Consider the following 25613-nt stretch of genomic DNA (forward strand, 5'->3'; position numbering starts at 1 on the left):
ATTCTGATTGTACACTGTATATCTCTTAGCTTTTTTTATATTTTTTTGTCCTTTTCTTCTTTATATTGGGAGATTTTCTCATCCTGATATTTTAATCCAATAATTTTTCCTTATTTATATCCATTTCACTTTTTCTCTCATACATTGCATTGTTTTTTTTATTTTTCCTGATTATTTTGAAATACTTTTTTAAAAAAGTTCTCTTGTTCTTATTTCTCATTGCTAATATCTTTTCTTATACCCTTTGGTATATTAATTGGCTAATTTGAAAGTTCTTGGTCCTCTGTTCTGTTTGTGTTGGGATCTCTAATGGAGATATGTTGTTTTCTTATGAGATAAATACCCAGTTTTGTTTTTTTTTTAGCTGTGAGCTCATTTTCTCTTGGGGATACTGGCTTTCCTGTCCAACAGACCCTTAGAGTGAAATACCAGACTCCAAATCTAGCCAGCGCCGGTGAGGTCAGGAGTGAGTACGCGGACTCTCAGGTGCAGAGCCCCAGGCACCAGAACCAGTAACTGCCTCCCCACCCTTTGATGCGGCTCCACTCTTTGGATCGTCAGCTGTCACCTAGAGGGGGACCGCCATTGGGAAGGGGCATTGTACCCGTTAGAGTGAATTTCAGGCTTTTGGAGCTTGGAATAGGAGCGTAAAGCCTGCACTTCCACATACATCAAACAGGAATAATCAGATCACAATTTAAAAATAGAGTCTTTTACAATAAAAGGCCCACTTGAACTTACCTCCCAAGTGGCACACAGATTTGTCTTGTGGTATAACCACTTGCCATTCTCATCTCTAGGATAGATTTTATCTCCAGGCTTAAAAAACAAAACAAAACAAGTGTAATTCATTGTATTTATATCTGGGAATTAAAATTATGGAATCTGAATTGTCATTATTGCAAATATACTTCAGCCCTGGGAAAGCAATTCAAGTTTAATTATTTATATATTTATATAAATAAATTATATAATAATTATAGTAGTTATATAATAGTAGTTATAGTAGTATATAGTAGTTATATAATAAATTGTATATATTTTCTTACCTTTGTGGGACAGTCCAGAAATTCATTTTTCTAAAATATATGACACAGTAATCTCCTTACCCTTATCCAACCCTGGCATTAATTTTCCCTTTACTTACTGACAGATTACTGTTCTTAAGTCACGAACAAATCACTCATAAGAAAAGAGCGGAGGTTGAGAATGGGGACTTTCAGTCTCAGTGTTGTCACAGTCCGTCCAGCCTTGCCAAAGGTGCGCACAGCACGGTACGTGACTTCTCAGTTTGGCGTCACTTGCTCACTGGCTGTTTTCCTTCCACTTTTGGACCCTTCAGGGGTTCGGCGTCTCTTTTTCCTACTTCACACGTTATCTGAGGGCCAAATTTCCTTCTCTGGGTTTTGGGTGATCCTTCCCCAACTAAGACTAACTCTGGTGTGGAAGTTGTCTCTCAGAGTTCTCATTTTTGGCTCTTTCTAAAAATGGGACGTATTCCTTATGGGCTTGGGAAAGGAATAGAGAAAAAGAAAAGATGATTCCTAGACTCCTTGGGTGGATGGTGGTAATCATTTCCCGAGGTTAGCTTAGGAATCAAGAGTTTTGTTTTGAAAACCAAAACAAACTGAGCAAACAACTAGAACAGGAACAGAACCACGGAAATGGAGATCACGTGGGGGGTTAGCAACAGGGGAGTGGGAGGAGGAGAGGGGGGAAAGGTACAGAGAATAAGTAGCATTGATGGTAGGTAGAAAATAGGGGGAGGGCAAGGATAGTATGGGAAATGTAGAAGCTGAAGAACTTATGACACATGGACATGAACTAAAGGGTGGGGGGAATGTGGGTGGGAGAGGGTGTGCAGGGTGGAGGGGAGTGAAGGGGGAAATGGGACAACTGTAATAGCATAATCAATAAACTATTTTTTAAAAAAGTTTTGTTTTGGATATTTTCCGCTTGAAACGACCACATCTAGTTCAAGTGGTTATTTGAGGAGGCAATGAAACAGAGAAGTCTCAGAAAGAGGCCTGGAAAGAGGTCTGGCTGCAGACAAAATTTGGTTGCTCTCAACATATAAAATGGTATTCAATCCATGCAACTATATGAGATCACTTACATAGAAAGGGTGTCTCAGTAAGACAAGAATATTGAGAATAGAGGTACTGGGCCTTACAACATTCTGAGGTTGGCAAGGAAGAAGCTGCCAAAGAATCATGATAGGGTAACATTCTAGAAGCCACAAAAAGCACATGTGTATAGGAGGCAGTGGTTGGCTGTGTTGAAATAGGTCAAATAATATGAGGATAAAGTGTCTGTTGTATATGGTTGGCAGCATGGAAGTCTTTTTTAAAAAGATTTATTGCCCTGGCTGGCGTAGCTCAGTGGATTGAGCGCGGGCTGCAAACCCAAGTGTCTCAGGTTCGATTCCCAGTCAGGGCACATGCCTGGGTTTCAGGCCATGACCCCCAGCAACCGCACATTGATGTTTCTCTCTCTCTCTCTTTCTCCCTCCCTTCCCTCTCTAAAAAATAAATAAAAATAAAATCTTAAAAAACAATTTATTTATTTTCAGAGAAGGGGAGAGAGAAAGAGAGGGACAGAAACATTAATGTATGGTTGTCTCTCAAGCACTCCCTACGGGGGGACTTGGCCTCCAACCAAGGCACGTGCCCTGATTGGGAATTGAACTTGTGACACTTTGGTTCACAGGCTGGCCCTCAATCCCCTGAGCCACACCAGCCAGGGCCCCCGTTCTGATGGATTTTAAACCTGAGTTAGCTACTTCATTGCCTGGGGCCTCAACTTCCTCTTGTGTGAAATGAAGATATTCTGTATATTGGAATATCTATTTCTACCTGAACATTTCACAATATTGTCTTTTATTATTTATGAAATGTCAGGCACTATGTCGGTAATTTCACATGTATGATTTTAATGACTCCTCACAAAACTCAGCAAGTCAGTTATTATTGTCTCCGATTTACCGACAATGAAATTGAAGTTCGGAAATATCGAAGTGGCCATGCTGGTAAGTAGTAAAGCTGAAAGTCAGTCCCTGTTCTGTGTGGCTCCAAAGCCCATACTCTTTCCAATGCACCGTCCTTAGAGGGTGTGTTATGAGATCAGGCAATAACTTGACCAAGTTACCTGGCTCACGTGCCACAGAGCTGGGAGTCAGACCAGGCAGCCTGGGTCTAGAGCCCTGCTTCGTACCACTGCGCTGGCTAAGTGACCTCCAGTGAGTGCGGTGGGAATCTGTTATGTTGTTTTCTACCACCCTTATGCCATCTTCTACAAAGGAGCTCATTCCACATTGTTTGTGTGGGCCCGCCCAGCTCTAACTCTTGGCCATACATGTCAGTCAGTCACTCAGACCCTGAACAGATACAAGACCAGCCAGCAACAGGTACAATAAATACATGACCCAAGCAAGGCTAACCCTATTTCTCTATGAGGTTTAATGTGTAGTCTCTTGTTTCCTGAATTCTTAAGCTGTATTGAAAATGTAGGCTTGCCATGTCTGTGGGCATTTTACATCAGGGGGAAAGGGATTTTTGAGAATGAAGCCAACCAGTTCAAAGAGAAAGGGCCAGAGTGTAGACACGTAGTTTAAAATTCTGGATCCAGTTGTGCCTGAACCTTGGACTTGTCCTTGGAACCATGTCCTTGGACTTTTAAGTTCTTCTTTTTGCTAATGCCAATTTAAGTTGGACTTTGCCATGTATAACAAAAGTCCTGACTTACACAGTGTTGGGGAATGGAAAGTAATGGACTAAAAATGTGGAATTAGCTAGGTCCATATGGGGTCGGGGATATGAGGATTTTCCCATGTCCAGCTGATAACTGGCTATTCTTTCTATGCAATAGCATGTCCTCTTGTTACACTGTTGCTTTGTTGTGTCTTGAGACTCTGACAAGGGGTCTCAAGATTGGCCTTCTAAGGCCATTAAGACTGAAGCTTTAGGGGACTTAGTAGAAAAACGTTGGGTGTTAAAGTTTATTGGCCATTTCTGTAATCTTCAGTAAGGTCCTAAAGAAAGATATGTGTGTTTATTGCTCCTTGGTTTGTAAGATGAGAGGTAAGATTGTATTTTGCTGAAATAGCTACTTTCTGCTTCTGGATGCCATCAAAATGTCAGAAGTTGAACTCGAAAGTCCAAAGTCAGTGTCAGCCAAGACAGGAAGGGGGGAATCCTAGAGGGAAATAAAACTGGACTTTGGGAGAATTCTTGTCCATATATCTCTGAAAGCAAGATCTCGGCCCATGGATGCCCTGCCTGACAAAGGAGCACCATCCAATGAGGAGCAGACTGGGTGCGAGGAACACGTTAGCTGTGCCTTCCTGTTTTAAATTATTTCAAGCCAGATGGGGGCTCGTGAGCTGAATCCTGAGCAGAGGAGCAGAACAGGCATGTTCTTTACTAAAGTGCAGAAACCATGGGTTGAGGACTAGATACAAGAAATTGACCCTATAAGATTTCTAGTTTTATATACTCTTTTATGGAGCTGACCGAATGTGAATTTACTCAAAGCCTAACAGAATTTTAATGGATATTGTCTTGTCCGTGAAATCCCAACCTGACCAATGAAAGCCTGGGATTACCAAGGCCATTGTGAAGCCTGAAAACCTGTATGCATCTCCATGAAGGAGAATGCGAAAGGGGAATTTTTCCCAGAGTTCATCTTGCCCAAGACCACAGAGGAGAGTCACCAAGGAAAGTACTTCCAGAGGACAGAACAGCGGCAGCCAGGTTGGTTGCATAAAGGAATCCCGGCCACCGCAATGGGAGAGGGTCCTTGTTTTTCTTGAGCAGCAGGGTCTGATTTGCTTTGTGCACAAGCGTTGAGTTTCATTTTCAATGTCTCCTTCCCTCAGTGAAAATTTAAAGCAGTTACTTCTCTTCAGCAGTGTGTATGGGTTGTGCCGTTGGTAGTTAGGTGAACACTGAGTCCACAGATTGAGAAAGTTCAAGGAAGGAGTGCAATTGAGCTAGAAGAGTAACAAGCACCCTGATCTTGTTGCTAACTCCAAAACACCTGACCATTCTTTGGGCTATTTCCCTTTGGAAGGCAAATACATTTTCAGCTGTACATATTGCATTATTTTGCATTATGTCGTGCAGGGACATTTTTATGATTCAGCGAGTGGCAAGAAGGGTGTGTCTGGATGCCAGACAACTAAAACACGGACCGCTCTTTGGGGAGTATGTGATGGTTTCTCGTAGGGAGTTTAAACTATAGGTGTAAAGACACGATATAATAAAAAGAGCATTGGATTGTGAGTGAAGAAACATGGGATCCAAGCCTGAGACTGTCATACATAATCCTTTTGGCCACTTGTTGGGCCAGGTCAGTGCTGTCTGATCTACGGAAACAAAACAGTGACATTCTATGGGGCTGACGAACGGACTAGCTCACGGTCACCAAAGAGTAGAGGGCAAAGCTCTAGGTGTCTGGACTCACCTGAAAAGCCATGGGTAATTCAATGATGTAAAGGTCGATATAGTCCAGCTGGAGGATCTTGAGTGTCCTCTCCAGGCATGGACGGACATTCTCCGGGTCAAGAGCTGTACACCAAAGCTGAAAGGGTCCAAAGGGGTTAGTTAACTAATATGCATGCTGTGTGTTTTTTTTAAATAATAATTCAGTCCATTATTCTTTACAAAGCCTTCATACACATTTTATTCATTTATTTAACAGCATAAAAATATGTTTATGCTGGAGTTTTACCTGAGTACAAGATAAACTGATATTACTCTTGATGTCTGTATTATAGCTTTATCAGAATAAAGTGCCAGAATATTCATCCATATGTTCATTGCAGCATTATTTATAATGGCCAGGATATGGAAGCAACCTAAGTGCCCATCAATAGATGAGTGGATGTAGCATTCACGGATACATCTGATAAGGGGTTAATATCCAGAATTTATAAAGAATTTATAAAAATCAACAACAACAAAAAAACAAACAATCCAATCAAAAAATGGGCAGAAGATCTGAATAGACATTTCTCCCAAGAGGACATGCAGTTGGCCAGTAGACCTAGGAAAAGACGCTCAACATCACTAAGATCAAAAAAATTAAATTAAAACCACAATGAGATATCACCTCACACCTGTCGGAATGGCCATCATTCTGTAGTAAGTCAACAAGCAAGTGCCGGGAGGATGTGGAGGAAAGGGAACCCTCATGCACTGTTGGTGGGAATGCAGACTGGTGCAGCCACTGTGGAAAGCAGTGTGGGGTTTCCTCAAAAAATTAAAAATGGAACTGCTGTCCTGGCTGGTGTGGCTCAAGTGGGGTGAGTGCCAACCTGTGAACCAAAGGATCAAAGGGTTGGGTTCCCAGTCAGGGCACATGCCTGGGTTGTGGGCCAGGTCCCCAGTAGGGGATGCATGAGAGGCAACCACACATTGATGTTTCTCTTCCTCTCTTCCCCTCTCTCTAAAAATAAATAAAATCTTAAAAAAATAGATGAGTGGATAAAGAAGTGGTGTATACATACAATGAAATATGACTCAGCCTTTAAAAAAATGAAATCTTGCCGTCTAGAACAGCATGGATGGACCTACAGGGCATTGTGCTCAGTGACATAAATCAGACTAGAGGAAGACAAATGCCATACGATTTCATTTATATGTAGAATATAGCAAACAAAATAAAATAAAGTCATAGATGCAGAGAACATTTTGACGGTTGCCAGATTGGGGTGGGGGATGGGTGAAAAAGGTGAAGGGTTATCAGTGGGGAAGGGGAGGGAGGAATGGGGCAAAGGATACAGGGAATAAGGAGCATAAATAGTCAGTACAAAATAGACAGGGAGGTTAGAATAGTATAAGAAATGGAGAAGCCAAAGGACTTACAAGTAGGACCCATGGACACGAACTAAAGACGGGGGGGATGTGGGTGGGAGGGGGTGTTTAGGGCAGAGGGGAATAAAGGGGGGGAAATGGGACAACTGTAATGGCATAATTAATCAAGTATATTTTAAAAATGAAGTACAAGTTGGTAGTTATAGAATGGTCATGGGGGTGTAAAGTACTGCATAGGGGATATAGTCAATAATATTGTGATAACTATGTGTGGTGTCAGGTGGGTACTAGATTTAATCACTTCATAAATTACATAAATGTTTCATCATTGGGTTGCACACCTAAAACCAGCATAATATGGTACATCAACTATAATTGAAAGACAAAAATTATTTGAAAAAAAAATACAGGACCAGAGATTTAAAGATCCCCCAGAACCACAGAGGGTCTAATTTGGAGACAAAGTCTTCCTTAGCTCAGTGCTCATTTCCCACCCGACTCTCAGCCCTTGAACTTCTCCTCGCTGTGTGTAACGAGGGAGCGGAGGGTGTATCAGAACAGCTGTGCTGACCTGGGCAGGCACTTCCTTTCCATGTCACTCTGACAAAAGATGTGCTTCATCTGAGCAAGAAATAGAGTTGTGTGAGCCACTTCACTGGATGCTTCCCACGTGACGGGCAGTCCAGAAGCCGGTGAAATTTTATATTATGGCCAAGATTTAGATTCTCTCTCTCTCACTGCTCCTTTGTTCTCATTTCCTACTCGGACCCCAGGGAAATTCTGCCAGTCCCTGCTGAGAACTTACTGGATGTCTGGCTGAACTGATAGTGCCACCGGAATGGCGGGCTAGGAGAGGCCAGCCTTACTCCACCACAAGGCCAACAAGGAGACAGCTGTGCATGAATGAAAACGGGGAGGCGTCGGTCCCAGGGCACAGACTCCAGCTGTGAGAGAGGCAAGTCCAGGAGATCTAACGCACAGCACAATGATTATATCAACAATGCTGGATCATGTACTTTAGAGTTGCTGAGAGAGTAGGTCTCCCATGTTCTCGCTACAAACAAGGAGTGGTAATTATGTGAGGGGTGGGGCTGTTAGCTGATGCTAGGGTGGTAATCCTTTTGCAATATATAAGTGTATGAGGTCAACATGTTGCACACCTTAAATTTGCACAATGTCCCATGTCAATTATACTTCAATAAGTATGGAAAAAATACAGTCAATAAAATAAACTTAGATGGCTTGACAAAAAAGAAAAAGAAATGGCTCGATCGTAAAGTGTTAGGCGTTGGAAGATTAAGGTTTGGATTGTCAAGTTGGAGCCAGCGTGCCCCTGAAGTCAGGAAAACCTAGGTTGCTGAGCGGTACTCAGATGCTCAAAATAAATTAGTACAGCTTCTTGAAGCATCAGATCTGCCGAAGAGGACACTTCAGGTGGAGAGAGTAGTGGCAAAATGGGTTTGGCTGTTACTGTGGATGTGTGGGTGTTTTTGCTGCCGTCTCACTGCAGTGAAAATTCTGTTTCATGCATTTTAATTATTTTTATTCAACAGACCCATATCGTTTCAGCTTTGTAACGGGTCCTGTGTAAGTATTCTGTAAATGTTAGCACATAGTGACTTTATGAAATAGTTGACTTAATTCGGTTCATTTTTTTCAGCGCGATAGATGATGCAACGACTTTACTGTTCTCCAAAGAGATAAGAAGGAAACTTTCAGGGTCTGTTTCTCTTGGTGGTTATTTAAAACCTCCTTCTTACATGAAACAAACAAGAAGAAATTGTGGAGACAATGTAAAGGTTAAAAAAAAAGAATTTTAAGATAAGTCAAAGTGTCCAAAAATATCTCTGGCTGTGGGCAGGCTGCTTTGGCGTGCATCCTCAGGCTATGAAGTCAAGTTTACTCTTGTTCAGAAACAGGGGATGACCACCTATTTAAGGTTTAATGTTTTACTCTAATGAGAGACTGTGTAGTAATAAAATCTTTAGGAACCAGAATTGTAAAGCTTTAATACAGTGAAAGCTCCAAGCTGATATTTTGGGACAGTGGCTCCATGTGGCCCTTGGACCAGACCCATAAGCAGCTGGTGATTTGGGGAATCGCAAACCCGGGAAACTTGGCAGGAGCCGAGTGGGGAGCTGGAAGGAGGGGAGGTCTAGGGGGTGGGCGAAATCAGAAGCAGTGTCTTTTTCTCTTTCGAACCCTCAAGAGAATTGAATTATGTTCCTACGGAGCTGCCTGTAAATATACACCCCATCTTCCCACTGTCTTTCATTTGAGACATGATGCTTTATCTTTTCGATTGTTCTTCAATGTATATGGATTTCTAACACTGGAGATTTAAATTGCTCACAAGGTAGTGATCTAAACAAATGTGGTATTTCCATACAATGGCATTTTATTTGGCCTCTAGAAGAAATGATATTCTGATAGACATTACAACTTGGATGGACCTAGAAACATTTCATGGAGTGAAAGAAACTAGACACAAAAGGCCACATATTGTGTGATTCCATTTGTACGAAATGTTCAAAATAGGAAAACCAAGGAGACAGAAAGTAGGTCTGTGGTTGCCAGTGTTGGGGGCGGGGCGGAGAGGGATCAGTGGGAAGTGGCTGCTAGTGGGCATGGGTTTTGGTTTTTATTTTTGTAGCGACGAAAATATTCTGAAATTAGGTAGTGGTTATGGTGGTGCAACTTCTGTGAATTTACTAAAAACCACTGATTTAAAATGGTGAACTTTATGGTACACGAATTATAGTTCAATAAAGAAATTCGTGATCTATGAACAAATAGGTAAACACGAAAGAAAAAAAAAAGCTGCCCCTTTCAAGAAAGCCTTGGCAAATGCTTCTGTAATATGAACTATCTCCTCCTTTCCCTCCACTCCCCAGACTTTTGCTTTGTGGATTTGGTTCTTTGCATAGGTTTTAAATCCTTGGCCATGTATGGAGAAGGAGCTTTGCCTTAAGCCTGCTTCAAGGGGCTTATTAGTCCCTAAGTTGCTGGCACGAGTAAGGAAGTAGGCAGTTGAAAATGCACTCCTCTTGCTGAGTCCAACATTCTGCAGCAGAGAGAAGGGAGGTCAGGCCCACCATTAGCATGAGGGGATGGAGGGAGGAGGGAAGCTCTCACCTTCCCACAGTAGAAAATGTCCTCTCTCCGCACCTTTCCTTCTGCTATCTTCTCTCTTATGGCCTCCCCCACCTCGTGCTCGTTCTGGTAGACGTAGGCCCCGTCGATGTGCCGGTACCCCACGTCAATGGCTGCCTTCACCGATGTCTTGCAGATCCCCTTAGGGGTCTGAAATGACCAAGGGGTTGGGGTTTAGGAGAAAAGAAATGGGTCTTTCCTTTAGTGGAATCGTTATTAACCGGGACAGTTTGCTGCAAGCGGTTTTAGAGCGAACATGACAAATTCCCAATTCCATGCTGTTGTGATTGGAAGTGGTACCCGGAGGCTGGAGAAGCTGGCCTCCCAGGGAGCATCCTGTCCTCAGCGGGAGACTCCGTCCGTCCCAGGGCCGCCCCCAACGTTTGTTTTTTTTTTTTTTTTACCAGTGACGGCAGACTTCATGGTATCCGGGCTGTAGGAGGGCACAAGTTTATGGACGATTGCTCAGTTAAAAACCAAAGCTTTGGCTGAGTAAACTGATATATATATATTCAAAGAATGGAATACTAGCCAGTAATAAAAAAGGAATGAACTATTGATACACACAGCAACACGGATGAATATCAAATAATTACACTGAAGGAAAGAAGCCAGACCAAAAGGAATAGACACTTTATGATTCCATGTATACAGAACGCTAGGAAATGAAAACTAATCTATAGCAACAGACGCAGATCAGTGATTGCCTGGAGTGGGGGCTGTGGACGTGGGATCGCCAAGGAGCACGAGGAAGCTTGGTAGCAATGGGTACGTTAACCATCTTGAATGCGGTGATGGCTTCATGGGTTCGTGCTTGTGCCAAGCGCATTTGATTGTATGCTTTAAATGTGTGCAGTTTGGGGGGATGGCTGGGGTGGGGGGGGCAGAAGAAGTGGGGGGAAAAAGCTGACAACTGTACTTGAGCAACAATAAAATTAAGAATTGGTGCAGTGTTTTTGTACATCAATTATGCTTCAGTAAAGCTGGGGAAAAAGATTGTTGAGGGGCATGCTAGATTTTTCAAGATACGTTTTTATCAAATTTGGTAGCTAAAACTCTGTTCATTTCATTAACCTGCATGAAGCATTAGAATGAGAATATCCTCTCCCCTGAACGTTGACAGGAGAAAAAAGTGCAAATTCTTAACATGAGATATAAGTTATCCATTTTCCAGATTGCACATAAATTACTGTTCTTTAGTTATGATGACATTTTATTTTTTATTTAGGTAATGTTGATTAGTAATGTATAAATTTCAGGTGAATAACATTATAATTTGGTATCTGTAACTCTATTGTGTGCTTACCACCAAAAACCTAGTTTCCTTTCATTATTACATATTTGACCCCTTTACTAATTTTGCCTTTGCCCTCAACCACCTTTCCTTCTGGCAACCACCATTCTGGTGTCTGTACCTATGAGTTACTTTTTGTTTTATTTTGTTAGCTCATTACACTTTTGTTTTCTAGTCTACATATAAGTGGTTTTTGTCCCTTTCTGTCTGACCTATTTCATTCAGCACAATACCTTCAAGATTTATCCATGTTGTCACAAATGGCAACATCTCATCCTTTTTATGGCTGAGTAATATTTCATTATATATAAATATATACTTATATATAATTTAATTACATATAAATATATAATTATATATAATTTCATTACATATAGTTATATAATATATAATATACAATACAATAATATAATAATATAGAATGTATAATAATTATAAATAATAATTTATAAATATATATATATAAAACCATCTTTATCCATTTATCTGTTGATAGACACTTAGGGTTTTTTCCATGTCTTGGCTATTGTAAATAATGCTGCAATTAACATAGCGGTGTGTATGTCTTATTAAATGACATATTTAATGTCATATTAAATATGTGTTTTCATATTTTTTGGATAAATACCCAAAAGAGGAATTTCTGGATCGTATGGCAGTTGTATTCTTAATATTTGAGGAACCTCCCTACCTACTGTTTTCATAGCGGTTGGTTGCACCAATTCACAATCGCTCTGACAGAGTTTCAGCATTCCCTTTCCATCACATCCTCTTTAATACTGTCTTTTGGATAAAAGCCATTCTGACAGTTATGAGGTGGCATCACATTGTGATTTTGATTTGCATTTCCCTAATAATTAGTGATGATAAACATTTTTTTCATATGCCTATTGACCATCTTTATGTTTTCCTTGGAAAAATGGCTATTCAGATATCTGCCAATTTTTAATTGGGATTTTTGGTTTCATTTTTTGGTTGAGTTGAGTGACTATATATGTGCGTATGTGTGTGTATAATCTTCTCCCATCTATTTGGTTGCTTTTTTGTTATTGATGGTTTCCTTTGTTGTAAAGAAGCTCTTTAGTTTGATTAATCCCATTTGTTTATTTTTGCTGTTGTTTCCTTGCCTTTGGAATCAAATTCACAAAACATCATCAAGACCAATTTCAGAAGCATAGTGCCTATGTTTTCTTTTATGTATTCCATTGTTTCGGGTCTTAGCTTCAACTCTATTGTAATCCACTTTGAGTTAATTTTTGCTTCTGGTGTAAGATAGTGGTCTAGTTTCATTCTTTTGCATACAACTACCCAGTTTTCCTAACATCATTTATTGAAGAGGCTTTTCTTTCTCCATTGCGTGTTCTTGGCTCCATTTTCATACATTAGTTACCCATATATGTGTGGGTTTATTTCTGGACTCTCAGTTCTGATCCCTTGTTCTGTTCATCTGTTTGTCTGCCAATACCATACTGTTTTGTTCACTATAGCTTTGTAGGATAGTTTAAAATGAGTAAGAGTGATACCTCTGGCTTTGCTCTTTTTTTCTTAAAATTGCTTTGGCTATACAGGGTCTTTCGTTGTTCCATACAAATTTTAGGATTTTTTGTTATATTTTTGTGAAAAACACCATTAGTATTTTGATAGGGATTGCATTGAATCACTAGATTACTTTGGGTTACATGGGCATTTTAGTGCTGTTCATTCTTCTTATTCATGAGCATGGTATATGCTTCTATTTATTTGTATTTTCTTCAGTGTCTTATACTTTTCCAAGTACAGGTTTTCTACCTACTTGGTTAAATTTATTCCTAGGCATTTTATTTTATTTTTCTAAGGCAGTTGGAAATGGGATTCTTTTTTTGTTCCCCTTTCTGATTGTTCATTATTGGTATATGAAAATGCAACTGATATTTTAGAATATTTATTTTGTATTCTGCTACTTCGGTGATTTCATTTATCACTGCTGGTAGTTTTTGGTTGAATCTTTAGGGTTATCTGTATACAGTATCATGTCATCTGCAAATAACAACAGCTTGGCAGGCAGGGTCCGCAGGAAATCAGGAAGGGTGGGAAAGTGGATATCCTCAGGCTGATGCTGTGTGTGTGTTGGCTGGGGGGGGGGGGATTGCCAGTCAGGCTAGTGGGTAAAAAGGCCCTCGCCCCAGAAGCATACAGCTCAGTCTCTTCCAGTGTGTCTCTGACAACCCCTGAGTCTAAATGAACCTCCTGGAGAGCCTTATAAGAAAACCTGCAGCAGACCCAGGCTGCCTGCAGCTAGCTAATTTTTTCACAAGGCAGGGTCTTGACAGGGGTCAGCCACAGGGAGTCAGGAGGATGGGGCGAGTATACCTCTGCAGACTGATGCCTTATGGAGGGAAGTACAGAAAAGATAGTGTCTGTGGCAGCCTGGGAGAGGGACTCAGCTCAGGGGCAATGGCAGCTGTCCCTCTAGCCCTCTCCCTGAAGCCACACAGCCTAATCTCTCCAGTTTGCTCTGAGTTGCCGTCCCTCCCTTAGAGCCCAGGGGGAATACTTGTGAATGCAGTATTGTGTGTTGGTGCTTTGGGAGGGTGCGTGGGTTTCTAGCAGCCTCCACGCTGTCCTGGCAGATGGACTCCCTGCTGATTTTTATAGACAGATGGTATATGGGTTTCTCTTCTCAGCACTGGCGTTCCTGGCTCGGAGCCTGGAGTGGAGCTGAGCCCTTATCTCCTCAGAGGGGTCCTTTGAAGCTGAGATATCCCTCTGCATTCCCAACCACACCACATATCAGCGCCGGGCCAGCCATGTTCACATCTGCACCCTTCCTTCTAGTCTCCACGTGGTGCTTCTGTGCGTCCTCAGTTATCAGAGTTCTGTTCAGCTAGATCATTCAGGTTGATTGCACTATAATTTAGTTGTAATTCCAGTTTGTTTCTGGGAAGAAGTGAGTGTGATTTCCACCTACTCTGCCACCGTCTTGGATCTCCAATAGTTTTCTTTTATCATCATTTGTACTTCTGTGGTATCTGCAATAACTTTTTCTCATTCATCTCTGGTTTTATTTGGCCCATCTCTTTTTTCCTCAGGGACTCTAGCTAAAGTTTTATCATTTTTTTAATCTTGTGAAAGAACCAATAGCATAATTTCTATTGTCTTTTTATTCCCTATTTCTTATATTTCTGCTTGTATTTTTATTATTTTCATCCTTCTAATAACTTTGGGCCTCATTTGTTCTTTTTCTAGTTCCTTAAGGTGTAATGCTGATTGTTTATCTGAGGTTTTTCTTGTTTCTTGAGGTAAGCCTGTATGGATGTAAAGTTCTCTTTCAGCATCGCTTTTGCTGCATCCCAAAGATCTTGGTATGTTTTGTTTTTATTTTCATTTGTCTCTATGCATGATTTGATTTTTTTTCTGATTTCTTCGCTGACCCAATAGTTGATAGTATGTTGTTTAATCTTCACATAGTTGTAGCTTTCCAGCTTTCTTCTGGTAGTTGATTTCTGGTTTATATTACTGTGGTTGGGAAAAAAATGCTGATATCATTTCAGTTTTCTTAAATTTATTGAGATTTTTTTGTGTCCCAACATATTGTCTACCCTTGAGAAGGTTCTGTGTGTAATTGAGATGAATGTATATTCTGTCACTTTGGGGTAGAAAACTCTATAAATGTCTGTCCAAGTCCACCTGATCTAATGTTGATTTAAGACTGATTTTTTTCTTTACTTTCTGTCTAGATGATCAATCCATTGGTGTAAGTGGGGTGCTACAGTCTCCTACTATTATTTATTATGTTATTATTCATTTCTCCCTTTGGGTCTGTTAATAACTGCTTTATATATTTTGGTGCTCCTAGGTTGGGTGTATGTATGTTAATAAATGTATGTATTCTTGGACTGTCCCCTTTATTATCACAAAATGTTCAGTTTTGTCTTTTTTATTTTTTTGTCTTGAAATCCATTTTGTCTGATATCAATATGTCTGTGCCCAATTTTCTCTGGGTCCAATTTGCTTAGAGAATTAGCTCTCACTTCTTCCCTTTGAGTCTATGTTTGTCTTTGGAGTTGAGATTGGTCTCTTATGGTCTTGTTTTCTAATCACCTGCTCTGTTGTGCCTTTTGATGAGTAAATTCGGTCTATTTACATGTAGGGTGATTATTGATATATGAGGACTTACTGTGCCACTATATATTTTATTTTCTGATTGCTCTGTATCTCCACTGTTTCTTTCCCCTTGTTTTTCTATCTGCTATGTTAGTTTAGTGGTTTCCTATGATGTTTCTCTCTGTTTCCTCTAATTTTATGTTTTGTATCTCAGCTCTGGATTTTTGTTTTTGTGGTTACCATGAGGTTTGTATATATTGTCTCATAGATAAAACAGTCTTTTTTTTTCTGATAACATGTCATCTTCACTCACCTATTCAAGTTACATCCTTTTACTCCTCCCTTTCTATGTATTTGTTTCCACAAATTATCCCTTTTTAATGTTGTGTGTTCATGATCGAATTGTGGTTGTTACATTTTTAATGCTTTTTTTCCCCTTTAACCTTTATGTTATAATTGTTTAACACCCTATTCCTAAACAGAGTTGCAATTTTCTTCTCTTTGTCACCTTACAGTTTTGTGTATCTTTGTCTTTTTATTTCAGGTAGAAGTGCTCCTTTCAGCATTTCTTATAATACAGGTCTTGTAGTAAATTCCTTCAGCTTTTGTTTGTCTGGGAAATCCTTTATTTCTCCTTCATATCTAAAAGATGACTTTGTTGTATATATTACTCTTGGATGGTGATTTCTACCTCTCAATATTTTGAATCTATCATTCTATTTTTTCCTGAGCTGTAGGGTTCCTGTTGGGAAATCTAATGATATTCTGTTGGGGTGTCTTTTGTAGGTTACTGTCTTTATCTTCTGACTACCTATTAACTTCTGACAGTTTTAACATAATGTGCCTTGGAAAAGGTCTTTTGTCTTGAGATAATTAGGTGCTCTGTTAGCTTCTTATACTTGAATGTCCAGTTCCTTCCTTAGGTTTTGGAAATTCTCATCCTCTGTTAGCTTCTTGTACTTGAATGTCCAGTTCCTTTCTTAGATTTTGGAAATTCTCATCGGTTATTCCTTTGAAAAGCCTCTCCGTTTCCTTCTCCCTTTCTTCTCCTTCTGGGACACCCATTATCCTTATGTTGCCCTTTCTAATAGGGTTGGATAGTTCTTGTAGAGTTCCTTCACTTTAAAAATATATAGGTTTTCTCTCCTCTTCCATCTGAATCATTTCTGGATTTCCATCTTCAACCTCACTAATCCTCCCTTCCATATGGTCTGCTCTGTTGGGCACCATTTTGATTTGAACAGCTCAGCAGGTTGCTAGTTAGAGGTCTTTGCTGTGTTTTCCAGTTGATGGTACTGTAGTACAGACTTTTGTCTTCTCTTCCCTATGCTACTTGCCCCTCCGGGCAGGGGTTGTTACTGTGGTCATGGGAGTTGCCGCTTGTGTGACAAGGTGGTGAGTGTCCCCACTGATTTGGGGTCACTGGGTCTCAGTGGTGTGAGGAAGTGGTGAGCAAGGGGAGGGAGCAGGTCCTCAGATGCCAATGCTGTTTGTCTCTCTCTTACCCTCTACTGGGCCATAGTGTGGGGCTGCACCCTGACTCCTGCACCACTACCCCATGAGCTGGAGCCACAGGCCAGCCGTGGTGGCTATGGAACTACATCTTCAGGAACCAACCCTGTATTCTCCCTCATCCTGCCTCCCCTGTGTGTGCTGATACAACCTCCTTCAGATGTACCAATGTGTGGATCTCCCAAGCCTGCTAGTGTATTGAACAGAGGAAACTTTGTTGCATTATAGATTTAAGGGGAGATAAACAGGGGACTATACACTCTGTCATCATGCTCTCTGGAGGCATTTTAAATATGTAAGAGTATGTCTCAATGTACAGGTGGCCAATAGACACATGAAAGGATGCTCAGTGTCACTAGTCATTAGGGAAATACAAATTAGAACCACAATGAGATGTCACCTCACACCTGCCAGAATGGCTATCATCAACAAAGCAACAAACAACAAGTGTTGGCAAAGACATGGAGAAAAGGGAACCTTGTGCATGTTAGTGGGAATGCAAGTTGTGTAGCCCCCTAAGTATGGAGGTTCTTCAAAATACTAAAAATAGGACTACCTATGACCCAGCAATTGCATTTCTGAGTACTGGGCTGAAGAAACACAAAGCATTAATTCAAAAAGATAAATGTATTCCTATGTTCATCGCAGCATTGTTTACAATAGCCAAGATGTAGAATCAACCTGTATCCATCAATAGATAACTGGATAAAGAAGGTGTATTACATATATACACTGGAGCAATAAAAAAGAATGAAATCTTACACCTTGTGACAGCATGGATAGACCAAGGGAGTGTTATGCTTAGCCTCTGGTCCATTTAGTAGAGACTGTGAAACTACTCTCTTCCCCAACACAAATTCTTTCACTGATCCAACCCTAATCATACCCCTCTGGAACCCTTTCCAACACGGACTTCCTTGCTTATCTCTGCATTAGCCGATTCGAGCAAAATCCTGCTAAGTCAGTTTAGCAACACCCCCCGCCCCATCCTCCCTGTCTGATCACCTTTGATATCCAATCAGGTTCCTTCCTCATCCTCCACCACCCTCAGCGATGTCTGCTCATCCAGTTCTGTCTTCAGCAAGAATCCTGTTAGGTTGGTTTAACCAGAATCCTCCCTTACCCCCTGATGTCTGCTCTTAGTGATTTTCTATCCACTGACCCCCAATTCTGCTTCTTGGCTGTAGGTCCCACCTGCCTTTGCTGTGTTCAGAGTTGAGCCCATCTCTCCTACTGCAAAATTCCATCACAGTAGTCCCTATGTCCATCAAAGCAGTCCCTCTTCTTGAATAAAGTCTTCCTTACCATGCTTTAACAGGTGTCACTGAATAATTTTTTCTTTAATACCCTGTCCCCAGTATAAAAAAATACTTGACATAAGAACAAGACTTTGCCTTCTCCAAGTGAAACAATGTTCCCTGGATTGAGAGGAAGAGAGAGATTAGGCAGACATTGAGGAGAAAGGAGGAAATTTTAAAGGATGGCATACTTCTGCCCTGGTCAGTGTGGCTCAGTGGATTGAGTGCCAGCCTTTGAACCAAAAGGTTGCTGGCTCAATTCCCAGTCAGGGCACATGCCTGGGTTGCAGGCCAGGTTGCCATTTTGGAGTGTATGAGAGACAATCCATCAATGTTTCGCTCCCTCTCCTTCTCCCTCCGAAAATAAAATCTTAACGGGTGGCATAGTTCCGAGAAGGGGTTCTGAGCCTCGTGCCCTCGGCCTCCTCCAGCCCAGGGGCAGAACGGACTTGATGACACAGGCTCCTTCAGTGTTCATTAAGGGCTTGGATTTCACCTCACCTTTGCCCCATATGCAAAGCTGTTGGCTCACGCTCCAGGTTCTAAAAACTATTTGCAATTACAGAAATCTCAACCAGGGCCATCCAGAAAGAAATACTGGATCAATTATGGCCCCAATCCACCTTCCTGGGCCACTCCCCCCACCCTTGATGACTAGATTGTTTTCATGGCTGCTTTCATCTGTGAACCAGTGTTCTCTCAGAGGGCTCCAGCTCTGCCTTATACTGTGGTTATACGTGCATTTACTCATCCACTCACAGACTTTAAATGCCTTGTTTCTAGCCCATTGTTTCGATTCCTGTATCATGTACAAAAATGCCTCCCATGTGGTAGGCACATGATAAATATTTTTTGAACTGAATGATTGGCCATCTTCCAAAACAGTTGCCATTGATCCTAGATCTGTGTCATTCGCACACCTGGTAATGTTCTCGAGTTTCACTTGAAGTTTTTGATTGATATTAGCTACTAACTCTATGAGCTGATACTCGTACAAAGTGAATTAATTTCTATCAAAGCAAAAACAAGCCCTGGCTGGCGTAGCTCAGTGGATTGAGTGTGGGCTGGGAACCAAAGTGTCCCAGGTTCGATTCCCAGCCAGGGTACATTCCTGGGTTGCAGGCCATAACCCCCAGCAACCACACATTGATGTTTCTCTCTCTCTCTCTCTCTCTCTCTCTCTCTCCCTCCCTTCCCTCTCTAAAAATAAATAAATAAAATAAAAAAAAGCAAAAACAAAAAATAAGGAACAAGACTCAAGACTGTCGCTGATGGGACTGACCAGATGGAGCTGTGGGGAGAGAGCTGGAAACAAGGGAGATGTGTTGGGAGGCTCCTGTAGACCGTTTCATCCCTGCGTGAGAGCGTTCCGGGGAGCTTTCACAGAGAAAGCTCACACAGATCATTTGTGTGCTTGAGGTTTTCCATTAGTGATCACTAGGCGAGGTAATACACAGAGTGCTTAGTGCTACTAATCTTGGTTCATTCCCATTCCCTGAATTCACAGGCATGAAGCACCTTTCCAAGAAAGTTGGGCACACTGAGAGGGGAGAAAAAAAAGGCTTTGCACGTCAGGAAAACCTGGGGTGGTCAGCCTCACACAGCTCCATAAAACTACGTTTCCGAGCTGCTTCCCCAGAGTTCCTATCTCCGTATGTTCCAGTGGAACCTCGACCAGGCAGAAGTTGGGAGAGACAGTGTTAGTCTTCCCTTTTTTAGCCTCGCTTCTCTGCTCTGACCCCATCCCCCATGGAGGACATGCGTAAATCTTCACTCGGGGCCCTACTGCTCTCTAACTTCTGTATCGCAACTGAACAGGATCCCAGGAAAAATATTGACTGGATTCGCTATGTACACAAAACATGAATGAGTTCCAGTTAAAGAGTTACCTGAACTTGGCATTCCCCTTGTATCTCTTGTGGAGTGAAAGGTTTTGAAGAGACTCTCGGGCCTTCACGTTTGTGAAGTGGAGAAGACTAAATTTTGGCATCAGCCTCCATCTCCAGAAATAAGACTGATTCTGAGGTTAAACCTAAATCAGTACTTTTGCTTCAGGGTGACCAGGTGGGGGCGGGGGGTTCTAAGCCTCTGCCTCATCAGCCCTGGGTAGATGATAAAGCAGTTTGCAGTTGTCTGGCTGGGAGCCGAAAGCCGGGGGTCTGCTCTGTCCGAGACACTCCATCCCCTCTACTCCCATTGTCCCCCTTTATTCCAGCGCCGCCTCTTCCCCTCCCGGAGATCAGCTGGACGCATGTTATGTATTTTTTTTCACATTAGAGTTTCTGATTTTGTGAGACATACTGCTAACTCCGTACATTATTTTACAACCGACAACATTTCTGATCACAAACGTGGTCTGGACACACATGACCACTTCCAGCAGAGTTCCTTTTACGTCGCATTCTTTGATTGGTGCATATTGTGTCTTGTGAAGTAAGTTACAGCTCTTTTTGGGAAGTGGCACATGACTGCTTTATAGCACTTACACATCCTAGGATACATATTGCAGGGCATATGTTTCTACGTACTTTCTTATACAGAAATGTACACAGCAAGTCACAGTGAGAAATATGCAGCTTCATTAATAGAAGATATATTCATACAGGCAATATAATATAGGGATGAAAGCATAAGATCTGAACCCAAACTACATTGGTTAAAATCCCTGCTCTGTCCCTTAGCAGGGACCCCCATTATAAGTTTGGGGCAATTTATATAACCTCTGTTTTCTCATCTATAAAATTTTGTTAAATGGTATTCCTTTAAAAATATTGTGAGAATTAAATTAGAAAATACATGTAGCCCTGGCTGGCATAGCTCAATGGATTGAGCGTGGGCTGTGAACCAAAGTGTCACAGGTTCAATTCCCAGTCAGGGTACATGCCTGAGTTGCAGGCCATGACCCCCAACAACCACACATTGATGTTTCTCTCTCTCTCTCTCTCTCCCTCCCTTCCCTCTCTAAAAATAAATAAATAAAATCTTAAAAAAAAGAAAATGCATGTAATGTGAAGCACTTAAAAGAGTTCCTGGCACATGGTTAAGTGTCCCCCCAAATTTAGCTACGATTATCATGTCCATCTGCATCTCCGTGTCCTCCGATGCTCACAGATGTACGCTTCCACTTTCAGAAACTCACTCACTAAGTGGACAAGCATCAGGTGAACACCCATTATCTACTAGACATTATGCTGGGAATAGAGAGCTAAACAAGACATTATCTCTTTCCTAATGAATTTCACGGTCTTGTGAGGAAGATTGCACAGAAACAACAATTACAATATAGTATGATAAGAGCTACAACAGAGTCGAGCCCAAGAAGCTATGTGAACACGCAGAAGGGGCAAGCTGTGGTGGCTGGGACATGGGCTTCTAAGGAGAGAGATCCTTGAGCTGCGTCTGGAAGGTCTAGTAGAAGTTAGTCAAGTGAACAAAGGAGGAGAAAGGGGGTTCCAGGTAGAAGGCAGCATGTTCAAAGGCATGGAGATGAGGATGATGTTTGAAGAACTTAGGTTATTATGTTTTCCACATAGGGAGAGGTTGGAAGAGTGGTGGTAGATGCTGCTGCACAGGTGGGTCTTGAATGAACCATAAAGGCCCAATGTGCAAGGTAAGGGGTGTCGACTTTACACTGTATTTGGTAGGGAGCCATTGAGATGATTAAACAGCAGAGCGCCGTGATCATATTTGGGCCTGAGGAAGCCCCTGAGAGCCCCACTTTGGATAGTTAATTGGAAGGGAACAAAATTGGAAGGATAGCCCAAAGATAAATTAAGAGCCTAAACTAAGGCAGTGACAATGGATGCAGAGCAGGCTGTGAAATGAGGAGATATTACTGAAATAAATTCAATAGTTATTTAGCAACCATTAGCATGTAGTGCAGAGAAGTGAGGAAGAGGGCAGAACGAGGAAATACATTTAGATTTCTAGCTTGCAAGGCTGGTGGTGGTGCTGTTTGCTAGGAGCAGGAGTATTTGCGGGGGAAGGAGAGATGATGAGTATATTTTGCTATGTTGACTTACAGGGGCCTGTGGAGGTTGGAGTGCCTATTTGATTGTACACCAGAATTACCCAAGGAGCATGTTAGATGCGGGTTCTTAGGCTCTGTCCCTAGAGATCCAGATTCTGTAGACCTGAGGTGAAGCCTAAGGAGCTGTATTTTTCAAAAACGTCCCAGGTGGTTCTGTCGTAGCCAGTGCACAGTTGTATAGGGAGATATAACAAACAGAATAGGAAATATAGGTTTAGGAGTCTCTGCATTTATGTGCTTGCAGCAAGGATTATGAATAAGGTCATACAGAGACAATGGGCAAAGTAAGACAAGGAAGGGGCTGATGACCAGACTCTTAGAATTGTTCCAACAGTGACTTTCCTTGGCATTACCAAAACAGTGGAGGTTGACATGGAATGTGGAATTCTGGTACAAGTGCTAACTGCTCTCGGTATCTGTAGTTCAGTTTTCTTCTCTCCTCCCTTCTCCATGCTACCCCAGAATTGTCTTTCAAAAACACTGATCTGAGGATGCTATCCCTCTGTTCCTAAACTTTAAATCATTCCTCCTTTTCTACAATCCAGTCTCAACTTGCATTTCCAAATCCAGCTGCCACTACCTCCACCACTAATTCCATGTGTCCACCACTGTGGACTCAGCCTTTCCTGGACATGCCATAGGTCTCGTGCCTCTACATTCCCCCTTCTGCCTGCGATGCCTGACCTCCGCTCTGCGTCTCTGCCCGACAACCTCGTTCACAGCTGTCCAGAGTTCATTCATTCACGATCACTCAAATTTCAGTAGCATTTCTACACATACCACTTTTTGTTTGGTAATCAGCATCAAGTGTTGAATCACAATGAGAACAGCAGAAAGACTTAAGTAGAAACTTTATCATGTTTTAATGGAAACCCACTTCACTCTCCATGGTCAAATGTAACTATGCCCTGACGCAGTGATTCTACATTTGGGAATATATATGAAGAAACACAAAACCCTAGTTCAAAAGAATATATGCACCCCTATGTTCATTGTAGCATTATTTACAATAGCCAAGATATGGAAGCAATCCAAGTACTCAGCAATCCAAGTACTCATGAGTTGATAAAAAAAAATCTCTGGTACATTTACACAATGGACTATCACTTGGCCATAAAAAAGAATAAAATCTTACCAGTTGCTACAGCACGGACCTGGAGCAGCAATTTTCAACTGGTGTGTCACGAGAATTTTTAAAGCATGCAACCAACACCTGTTTTGTCAGGGACACTGACCTCCTTTCCCTTGGATTGTCACATAAAAATAATGACAACAGCCAATACAACAATAGCTGTCCAGTGTGAATGAATCAAAATTATACCTATTTTTTTTTCAGATTGGCCAAAAATATACTTTTGGGTGTGTGCAGAAGTTTAGTAATTAGTATATGTGTGCCATGAGATGAAAAGGTTGAAAATCGATTATCTAGAGGGTATTTTTGCTAAGTGAACTAAATCAGATAGAGAAAGGCAAATATCATATGATTTCACTTCTAAATAAACTCTAAAGAACAAAATAAACAAACAAAACAAAAGCAGACTCATAGACACAGAGAACAAACAGAGGGTTGATAGTTAGGAAGGGGATGGGTTGCTGGCTGAAAAAAAAAAGAAGGGCTTATGAAATACAAACTGGTGTTTCTGAGAGATGCTGTTTTAACTCTCGACTTCACTTTTCAGTAGTTAGTTATTAGAAAGTGTGTCTCTTCTATTAGATTTTTAATCCCAAGGTAGCAGAGACTATTCTCTTCGTCTGTGAAGCTTCTGGATCTTCATGCTTCATACATGGTAGGTTTTCACTGTATGTTTGTTAGACTGAACTAAAAATCCTCAAATGTGAACTTAAAAAAATGACAGGCCATAAACTCCATAATTTCATGTCCTGGAGATCAATCAAATAATAAACAACCAGCTGCACTTTAGTAAAAGAAGCAGAAAGTTCCCCTCCTCTAATCCAAGATCATTTTTAAATCACAAACTGATTTAATTTAATATTTGCCTCAATACTCATTCAGCCAAACATGAGCTCTTGGAGGTTGCTTTCATTGTTACAAAAAAAGGAAATCAATGAGATCCGCTCAAAATGAATTGCAGATTATGCTTTAGGAAAGTTTCTTATGAGAAAAAGCAAATAGAAAGACAGATAAACTTACCAACCGAGGATCTGAGTAGGTACCAAGCCCGATGATAGGAATGCTGTTTCCATCACTGAGAGGTATGCGGTGATCGGCTGCACTGAGGTCCATCTGGCAGACAGCCTGGGCCTTCAGATTTCCAGGAGTGATTCTACACACTTTTTGAACAAGTGTCCTAGGGCCTGTTTAATCAAAGAAACGGGGGTCAGAGGGAGGAGCAGTGGGAGGGAAGACATATTGACAGATCTGTTTCTCAACCTGTTTTCTTCTACGTCATCCTGGAAATCCTAACCAAGATTGTCCTTTGAACTGTATCAGAGATGTATAAATAACTCATTGAGGGTTTATGCTTACTCTTGTTCAGAGAAAAGGTGGGAAAAAACCCGAAAGGAAACAAATCAAGCTGGGTCCTATCAGTTACGATGCTCTTGTTGCCAAGTGACAAGTCTATCTCAAATACTTTTAAACTATAAAGGAAATTTGCTGGTTCATATTCCTGAAAACTTCAACATTAGGGCCAGCTTCAGGTGAGACTGCAGTAGTTTTCCAGGATTTCCCTGGAAATTCTGATGCAGAGGACAGGGCCGAGGCCTTGGATTTTTATCTCCTAATTAAACTGGGGAAACACCGGGCTAGAGGAAAGACGATAGGGCTGTAACGGAGCACAGGGACCACGGGGGTACGACATACCATTACTGAAAGGACCTCCCACTAGGTTCGTTTGTCCGCCGGCAAAGGAAAGAAGTTTCTCAACACCAGAGATTTGTGGAAAGGAAACGAAATGTTTATTATAGGCTATACAGACTTAAAGTAGTGACCTAATGTCTTCATTAAAATATCAAAGTCCTTTTGGATACCCACAGAGGCCCACAGTGCTTCCTTCTCCCCCTGCTCTAGTTCGGGGTACCGTATCTCAGGAAAAGAAGCAAACGTTGGGGATTCGGGCTCCTGGCAGCCACGTGGTCCTCTCTTCACCAAGACTGTAGGGAAGTCCCCACTCTGCCAAAGCCGAGGGGTTCTCTCCCCAATGGCTGCCGAGTCTCGGTTTAAATCCTCGTGCCAATCCTCCTCTGCAGCCCCAATTCTGACTCCTCTCACAATTAGCTATACTTGCCAGCACTCCCATATTCTTCCAGCTTTACTGGGCCGCCACTGTAAGTCCAGGCACTTGTGGCTCCATGGTGTGGAGCCAATCATCTCTAAGCTCTCACACAGGCGCTGTAACCAGGGGGAGTTGCTTCCCAGTTACATCTTGGGTGGAAGTCACTCTCATCCCCCTGGCTCAAAGCATGGC

At 41.6% G+C, this 25613-nt stretch overlaps 1 protein-coding gene across 2 annotated transcripts in view; it reads right to left on the reverse strand.

Moving 5' to 3' along the window:
- Positions 1-24489, reverse strand: part of AKR1D1 (aldo-keto reductase family 1 member D1) — a 42602-nt gene extending 18113 nt beyond the window's left edge. For both annotated transcript variants that reach the window (XM_045855548.1, XM_045855547.1), the window contains exons 1-4: positions 24338-24489; positions 9951-10118; positions 5464-5580; positions 742-819 (exon numbers count right to left, since the gene is read on the reverse strand). In XM_045855548.1, the coding sequence (XP_045711504.1) occupies positions 742-819; positions 5464-5580; positions 9951-10118; positions 24338-24430 (456 nt within the window). In that variant the 5' untranslated portion in view covers positions 24431-24489. The remainder of the gene's footprint in view (positions 1-741; positions 820-5463; positions 5581-9950; positions 10119-24337) is intronic.
- Between the last annotated feature and the right edge of the window lie 1124 nt (positions 24490-25613).

Source organism: Phyllostomus hastatus, unplaced genomic scaffold (genome assembly GCF_019186645.2).
Source record: "Phyllostomus hastatus isolate PE091 unplaced genomic scaffold, TTU_PhHast_1.1 phas_scaffold_114, whole genome shotgun sequence".
Lineage (NCBI taxonomy): Eukaryota > Metazoa > Chordata > Mammalia > Chiroptera > Phyllostomidae > Phyllostomus > Phyllostomus hastatus.